The 8,124-nt window shown below is 47.8% G+C and overlaps 3 protein-coding genes across 7 annotated transcripts; 2 read left to right on the forward strand and 1 right to left on the reverse strand.

The window, feature by feature from the left end:
- Positions 1-146: 146 nt before the first annotated feature.
- LOC120445107 lies at positions 147-1,817 on the forward strand. Its single transcript, XM_039625251.2, has 3 exons — positions 147-1,229; positions 1,291-1,424; positions 1,476-1,817. Exons 1-3 carry the CDS (start codon positions 253-255, stop codon positions 1,658-1,660), a joined length of 1,296 nt encoding a protein of 431 aa, XP_039481185.1. The 5' UTR covers positions 147-252; the 3' UTR covers positions 1,661-1,817.
- On the reverse strand, positions 1,770-3,676 carry LOC120445105. Its single transcript, XM_039625249.2, has one exon. It carries the CDS (start codon positions 3,614-3,616, stop codon positions 1,802-1,804), a length of 1,815 nt encoding a protein of 604 aa, XP_039481183.1. The 5' UTR covers positions 3,617-3,676; the 3' UTR covers positions 1,770-1,801.
- Positions 3,677-4,021: 345 nt separating this feature from the next.
- On the forward strand, positions 4,022-7,992 carry LOC120446862 (homeobox protein Mohawk). Of its 5 annotated transcripts, none has more exons than XM_039628063.2 (10): positions 4,022-4,323; positions 4,876-5,007; positions 5,071-5,606; positions 5,666-5,814; positions 5,906-6,289; positions 6,379-6,480; positions 6,538-6,665; positions 6,731-6,904; positions 6,961-7,729; positions 7,785-7,992. In XM_039628063.2, exons 2-9 carry the CDS (start codon positions 4,893-4,895, stop codon positions 7,077-7,079), a joined length of 1,707 nt encoding a protein of 568 aa, XP_039483997.1. In that variant the 5' UTR covers positions 4,022-4,323; positions 4,876-4,892; the 3' UTR covers positions 7,080-7,729; positions 7,785-7,992. The 5 variants fall into 5 exon arrangements, with proteins under 5 accessions (XP_039483997.1, XP_039483998.1, XP_039483996.1 ...); XM_039628064.2 differs by lacking the exon at positions 4,022-4,323 and adding an exon at positions 4,646-4,791 and having other exon boundaries at positions 5,077-5,606; XM_039628062.2 differs by lacking the exon at positions 4,022-4,323 and adding an exon at positions 4,647-4,791.
- Positions 7,993-8,124: the final 132 nt, after the last annotated feature.

Here is an 8,124-nt window from a genome sequence, read left to right on the forward strand (position 1 = left end):
TTAAAAGTAAGTTTGTAGTTACTTGCAGCTTTCAACCCATAATCACATGTAAAACCGAGCAATCAAGCTTATTTCTGTGACACCATGCTAGGCATTCCAGTAATGGTATTCCTCGACGGCATTTTAACACGGATCAGCGACGGTAACACTGTTAAAAACAAAAAAAATACACAACTTATACAATCCGACACAAACGCGCAGCAAAGGAGCTGTGTCTAGAGCAGCGGAGGACGCGCAGGTGACCCACAAGTCATGGCCATGCTCACGCGATTGACCAGCAGCGGCACCACCACGGTGGCCGGAGCACCCGGATCACCCAAGGGTCTGCAGCGTTTCCAAAACTACATCTCGGCCTTCTTGTGGCCCGGAACGCAGCGGCAACGGAGGAAGTCCACACAGCTCGACCCCATGGACTGCTTCACCAACGACCTGGTGACCAGGAAGACCCAGAAGTGGGAGGAGCTGCGCGACAGCCTAATAAAGAGGCCATCGTCCGGAACCCTGGAGGCGGATGCCAATTGCAATGTGGGAACGCAGGGAAAGGCTGGTAGTACGTCCACCAGCTTTAGCCAGAACGTGGGTCTCATGTCCAAGGGCATGATGAGTGATCTCAAGGCGCTGCGCTCCCCACAACTGGGACTGGATATCAGATCCCTGTCGCAGGCTCAGCTGGACAACCTGCTGATGGCCACGTTGGAGATCAAGAACAAGCTGGACTTTCTCTACCTGATCCGCCAGTGCATCCGCTGCAACCTGTTGCCCTCCAACGAGGTGTTCGTTTCCTGCTTGAAGTATCTGAGTGCGCAGCGCAAGCTTCAGCAGTTGGAAGCACTGGCGGAGACCTGTCGGCAGCTGGAGCACCCCTTTTCACAGACTTACGCGGATCTGGCTCCCTTCCGGGCCATCGCCCTGTGGAACAATGGTAGCGCCGACGTGGCCCTGATGACTCTTCACCGCGGCTACGGGGTAAGCATGACTTCGGAGGAGGGCAGGCGGATGGCGCGCTCCGCATTCCGTACCATTTCCGAGGAGACTTTGGCCCAGAAGAGTGAGGCGGTGCTAGTTTCGCTACTGGAGGTAGCGCGTGCCATTCACCGTGAACACAAGGACATCTTTGTGGTGGCCTGTGTGTGGAAGCAATGCTTCGCTAGCGATTGGTTTTGCGATCAAAAGTCGGCGGCAGAACTGTTTGAGCACTACAAGGAGTTGCAAGAGCTGGTGGAGAGGAGGTGAGGCGGTTGAATCTCAATTCAAACTGAAGTTTTAAGCATAATGTAATCTTTCTTGCAGAGCCAGTTCTTTGTGCTCATCATTCCTGGCTCGCAACAATGTTGATGCCGTGCATCGACTGATCGAGGCGTTTTTGCACCACCAGCATCGATCGGCTTGCTCCAGCTGCCTCAGCCTGCTCTTTAACTATCAATGTGAGTCTATGCATCCCTACCGAACATTGTGTAACTCCCGTCTCGTTTTAGATATGCGCAAGGATCTGCGAGCCTGCGCTGAGATTGTCAAATCCTGCAGTGAACTAGAGATGCCGCTAAATGAGCTGCAAAACGAACAGTTCCTCAGTCTGTTCCTCGACCAGAGCGATCCTGTGGAGTCTTCGGGAATGGCCAGCAAGTACAAGGCTCCCAAGTCCTTCCAGTACAAGTTCTAGTCCCCAGTTTCGAACGTTAAGCCGTTGTCATCGTAGTTATAGCACAAGTGTTTGCACCATTGAGCTATATGCAAGCATCCCCATTTAGGCCCCCACAAAGAATGTAGCGTCTCTTCAATAAATGTTATTTAATATCCACGTTCAGGTGGCCCCTTCATCCATCATGTTGCCTTCGGGCAGTTGGCCAGGCAAAATGCCTACGCATTCGTAGCACCGCGATATCAGGTGATTACCGCACCGATGCTGCAAGCACTGTTGGCACCGCGTTCGGGATTTAGTGCCCCGCTTGTTGCGAGCGCATGGCTTGCACCTGCGATGCTTCTCCCCGTACCGACTTGCCAAGTTAATGCCCACCGGCAGGCTCATCTTGTCGGGTGTTAGCACGCCTACGCTGTGAGATAGTTTCGCCTCGCCGGTCGCCTCACTAAGAAGCCGCTGGCTGGATTGGCCCAGGATCTCGCAAATCTGCAGTCGCATGACGAGCGAAGTGCTTGTTGATCTTCGCTGAAGACGTCGCTGTAATCTCTGCTGAGTGAGGAAGAGTCCCAACTGCCTTTGGAAGTCGCGCTGCTCCATAGCGGCATCTCCCTTGGGCGAAAGTCGTAACAGGATCCATGCATTTACGGCAGCCGCATTGAGGACGAAGTGAAGTAGTTGCAGAAAAGGGTTGAGCTGCTTTTTCAACGATGCAGGCGTGGCATGGGCTGTGCTGAAGCGCTGAGAGAGTTCGTGGAAGTGCTGACAGGCCTCTGAGGTTTGTTCATATGCCTGGACAACGTCCACTTGGGAGCTAAGACCGCAGCAGTACACCGCTTCGCCATCGTGCGGAATGAGCTTTGAGCTGCCACTAAACAAGTGTGATTCTGTGGGCCACTGTCGCGGCCAATGTGGCGAAGTGGCCTCCAGCTTACACAACGAGCTTATTTGTCGCTGCGCCAACTGCTCGCACTGTGTCGAGTTTAGATACCGAGATCCCAACGTTACATTTCTACCCGTGGTCTTGAAATCGCAGATCAGTTGCTCTACATCCTTGTCGGGACATCTCTGGTTTCTGCTTACCACAGCATTGACCATGTACAGCGTCCTGGCATCACAGCAGAGGGTCATCCGTGACTTGGCCACCGAGCAGAATGTCTCATCCACGGTCAGCCAACTGCTGCAACCGTAGTAGGATCTGCAGTTGATTATAAGCCGCTGCCAGAGCTTTTGGCCCTCGGACCAGCCGCAATTCCTCGCCAGACACTCGGAAATGCTTTCAAAGCGAGCGAGTGACATGGATGCTCGGAATATGGCATTGCCCAGCTCCAGGGTCCACAGCTCATCCAATGGTCCATGGTACCGGGCATTTCGGAACACTCCACACAGGTAGCTTAGACCCAAGAATGCCCGCAGCTCCACAACGTCTAGTGGTCGCTGGATATTTGTGGAAGTTCTTCGCTTGCGCATCTGCTCGTTTACATGGCGCAGTAGAGATCGCAGCATTTCATCATCGAAGAGCAGCATCCAAGCTTCCACTGCATTGGAAACTGTCCGGGCAGGTCCCTTGCCACAAGCCTGTTGACCCAAGACAGGAAGATCATCTCCAGAAGCATCCGGGTTTCTGGACACGCTCCATAGCTGCCCACATGGGGATGTGTAGTTTCCGGTATTATTAGGTGGACGACCACGTCCTCGCTTTTGGGCAGCTGGCCGGGCGGCGTCCTCCTTCTTAAGCACCACGTCAGCCAGTTGGTGCTCGTTCATCAGCACATCGCCGTCCTCGAAAATCCAGGGAAAATTGCAGGCTGTTTCCTGTAGGGGATCGGAGTCATCTCCGTTGAAGGAGGCACATTGGGCTGTAGAATCGGCCGGTGGCAACTGCTCCTCCACCTCCATCTTTTCGCCATCCTCGTCTTCCTCCTCCTGGTCACTACATTTTATATTGGCCAGTAGCTCCTCGTCCAGAACGCATTCCATGGTTTGTTTATATACTTGCAACAAAACAAACCTTCTGGGTCGCCGATAGGCTTTGGACAATAACATATCGAGAATTTATATTGTTATCGAAAAATGTACAAATTTAAATTTAAATCTTATACATAAAACATTATAAACAAAAACATTTATTTGTTTTATTTAGAAAAACGTGGGCACATTGTATATACTTGTTAAATAATACTTTTATCTTAGCGTGTAAATTCAATTTGAGTACGAGAAAATAAGCAACGAGGGCAACAAAGAAATTAGCTTTATCGTGAGATAAAAACGTATGCCTAAAGTTATTAAACAAATAATATTTAAGCAAATTTGTTAATTTGTTTTTGGCGCCACTGTTTAAATTTCGGCAACGTCTGCCAACTGAACTAGCTCCCCAATGGAGCCCATCCCTGATTTATCGCAACTGGGCGGTTATCGGATTTCTTTCACCTCTAATTTGTTGTTGTTTGGCACGCAGGAAGAAAAAGGAATAAAACATTTGAAAATCCGTGCTAAAATTGCTTTCCCCCAACGATCCATTTAGTCATAACAGTCCGCGTAAAGAGTCCGTCGAAATGGCAGCGATTCCACGGTTCTAACGACTGCCCCGTCACTACGGTTTGCGGAGGGTAGTCCCGGGTTATAACACAGGAAAATCCAGTGTTCAGTGCAATCAAATGATAGTGGCACATATTCGGTCATCGCAGGTGAATCCCCGGGAGCTGAAGTTGCCCGTTATTTGGGCGCGCAGTGAATTTGTCAAAATATTTTGGCTAAAGTGTCAATTTGACATGTTATATGTCATGGTCTCTCGTGTCCAAGTGCGATGTTCGTGCGATAGTTATCGATGGTTGGCCCCAACTTAATTTTATTTAAAATATTTTTTAAACTTTCCCTTATTTAATACTCATCTTCAATACGTATGCTGAATGCACAACATCTAAAAAATGCTGCGATCAAAAATCTATCCAAGTAGACCGATTGGTGACAACGTTTTCAAACAATCGAATTTGAAATTCGTTTTTGAGCCCTAGTTGGCCATGACTTCGGTGTCTGAAGGACTTGTCTGCCCTCGAGAAAAGTTAGTTTAATCTCAAAGTCTGTGGTGACAACACATAAAGTTTTCAGCTCACAAAGAAGCTAAATAGTGAAATTTTTCTGGGTTTTCAAAAATTGTAATTGATGTTTCTGTTTTTTTTCTTCAAATAATTGACATTAAGTTTCTGGCCGTGTTTTAATAAACTTTCTGTTTTCCGAAGCTTAAGCCCGAGCTGCAATGATCTCGCCGGAGCAAGAAGAGGTCAATATGGTCCTGGATCGCCATGTACGGCAGAATATCCAGGACATGATGCACGAGGCTCATGTCCAGGCGAGCCTGCTGGAGAGCGAGGGTAAGTTTCCTAAATCCTGGCGGATATCCGACTTTTTCATGCCGGTTTCTCTGCACATGTCAGCTGCAGGACGTGACCGTTTCCAGTCGGATTCGAGTTTGGACCAGGACTCGCTTCACGCCGATGATTCCATGGCTGTGATGGACTCCTTATCCGCCGACGGCATCGTCGAGGAGGATCTTACCACGGAGCAGGGCGCCAACCAGGTGCAAAACTACCACGACATGATGGTGGACACTGATCACCACATCGACATCAATGGATCGCTGCGCAAACGCCGCGGAAATCTGCCCAAGCACTCTGTAAAGATTCTGAAGCGTTGGCTTTACGAGCACCGCTACAACGCCTATCCGAGCGATGCGGAGAAGTTCACTTTGTCGCAGGAGGCCAATCTGACGGTGCTACAAGTGTGCAACTGGTTCATCAATGCCCGTCGCCGTATTCTACCCGAGATGATCAGACGCGAGGGCAACGATCCCTTTCACTTCACCATATCGCGGCGTGGCAAAAAGGTTACCCCCAACTGTTCGGGAACGAGTGCATTGGGCCAAAATATGACTGGGCCGAATCCCCCACATGGAAGCCCCGCTTCCGAAGTGGTGCGTTGTATTCTGGGCAATGATTTTACTCCTGAAGTAATCCGCTTGCTTGTCTCCAGGTCGTTGGCGCCACAGAGGAGGTGGACGGCGCCGGTGAGATGCACGAGGGCATCGCCAATGTGCTGACCAACTTTGAGCAGTATGTGCAGGGACCTAACGGACAAATGGTCAAGATGGAGCCAGAGTACGAGGACAGCGTCATCTACAGGTACCTACCGGTCTTTCTGACCTGCCTCCCTAGTTGTAGTCGCTTCTATCTCCTTTCCCACCTTCGCCCATACTCCTTTTCCTCTTCCAAGTTGGCAGCAGGCCATTGCAAACAACCCGATGGGCTTTCAAAGTCTCCACTCCTCGCTTCAAGCAACCATGATCGATAAAATTCAAAACTATCAGATGCGCAAGGCTGCCGCCATTGGGGGTCCTACTGGCTCCGGTGGTGCTGCAGGATCGAGTTCCAACTCCAATTCTGCCACATCTATATTGCCATACAGTCTTTTTGGCCAGTTGCCGCCAGAGTTCGATGACGAAGAAAAACCAAGACCTCCGAAGCGCGTCAGAAAGCGGCAGGCTACCGCAAAGACGCCCGGAGAGAAAACCAAGCAAGGAAAGCAAAAGACTGGGAATAAGCAAGAAATCATGTACTGCTATCAAGATGCGTTCGGCGGATTCGTGGTGGCTCCTAGGTACAATTTCTGCAGCCGCTGACTGAACTATAGTCTTACTCCTTTTTCAACGACGACCGGTGGTGCTAAGAATTTACTTTTATCCCCAGGTCCGAGGGCGAGGAGAGTGCTCAAGGATACGAGTCTTGCGAGCAGAACAGCGAGGAGGAAGTACGCTTCGAGACCTCCGATGATTGGCAGAGCGTAATGAAGTGAGTAATTAGGAGGATGTACTGAGAAAGTATTGTAATCCTGGCTTGCAATTCCAGAACTGTATTTGGTACTGAGGAAGTAAGCACTTCGGCTGCCAATAATAATCAAAGCACCTCTGGCTCTAAGGAAACTGCTCAGAATACCGCCTTCTGGAATCCCAATCAGCAGATGGCGAAGCGTGACGGTGAGTAAACTCTGCTGACTTATTGCTTGTTCCTTTGTTGATGTCCAACTATTGTACTCTTAAAGTGAACCAGCAGTTGGCAGACTTTAATAACGAGTTGATGCAGGCCTCAGAACTGCAGACTATCGAACCAGCCAGTTCCAACCAACAGGACATCGGTGACAATCTGCAGGCAGACGAGGTGTTCACCAGTGCCGAAGCAGAAACTGGCCAGAATCAACTATCGGCAATATCGCAGGGTAACATATTTATATTTTCCTTTTTAATTGGCTAATCTTCGGTAATGTCGCTATAGGCACCAGTCCAGATGAGCGTGACAAGTACAAGTGTCTCTATTATCTAGTGGAAACTGCCATGGCTGTGCGCCAAAACGATGACGTCCAGGACGACGATTTTGTTTACATGGGAGACTAGAGCCCCAAACCAAATACCCCACGCAACAAATTCAGACTTTCCGATGTGCCGAGGCGTGTATATATATATTTACATATATTTAAGTAATTTAATTCAACAGCAGCCGGAAATCTGGCTCTAACCCCTGTTATTGAGTTAATTGAGTAGGTTACTAACATAATGTACAAATCTTAGATCAATTCGCAATGCAATCGCCCAGTCAACTACACATATTCACACCAAGTCAATTCAAGAACAAATCAATCCTGACTATTTCAAACTAAACACGATTATGTATACTACTGATACTTGAATAAACCAAAAACCCACGCATTTGCAATACACTATGACACGAAAATGTTGGTGTATTTTATCTAAAGGGCTGATTAGAGGCGTTGTATTATTAGGTATCCAATAATTATGTACGTACATAATAATGAGAGCCTGTGGTTAATGATAGAATCCATTAATATTATAAATATATTGGTATACATTTATTTCGTTTCACTTTGATTACTTTGGGGTGTTCTGCTGAATAACTTTACAGTATTAAATTTGTGTTTAATTATCGGCTAGTTCTTTTTAACAGGGTCATCGTAGTTTGAGTATAAAAGCAAGCAGTATTTGGAAAAATAGTGAGTCTTGAAATCCAGCTCTATATAATACCAATGGTAAGTGACTATCTGCGAATAAGCAACAGTAAGCTTTGTATAGATTTACTTTTAGATGATGATCGCTGAATTAAGCAGCCCTCTTTACGGTGGCAAAGATGAATGCGCTGTTTGTGGTCATTGTCCCTGGTGCTTAAACCACTAAATGGACATCGAAAAGGATTCCCAAAAATAATGTACTTTAATGTAAATCAAAGTTTGTTGCATAAATTATTTACATCAAAATGTATAATTGGGATCTAGAAAGTCTCAAAACATGAAAAGAATTGTTTTGTTAGAAAAATAACTCATTTGCAATGGTATTTCTTTTAGATACTGACACGTCTTTGGTATTTTTAAAAAAGGGACTGGTTGTGACGGTATTTTAATGCCATCCTCGCACGGTCAGTTGCCGA

Source organism: Drosophila santomea, chromosome 2R (assembly GCF_016746245.2).
Source record: "Drosophila santomea strain STO CAGO 1482 chromosome 2R, Prin_Dsan_1.1, whole genome shotgun sequence".
In the NCBI taxonomy this organism is placed as follows: domain Eukaryota; kingdom Metazoa; phylum Arthropoda; class Insecta; order Diptera; family Drosophilidae; genus Drosophila; species Drosophila santomea.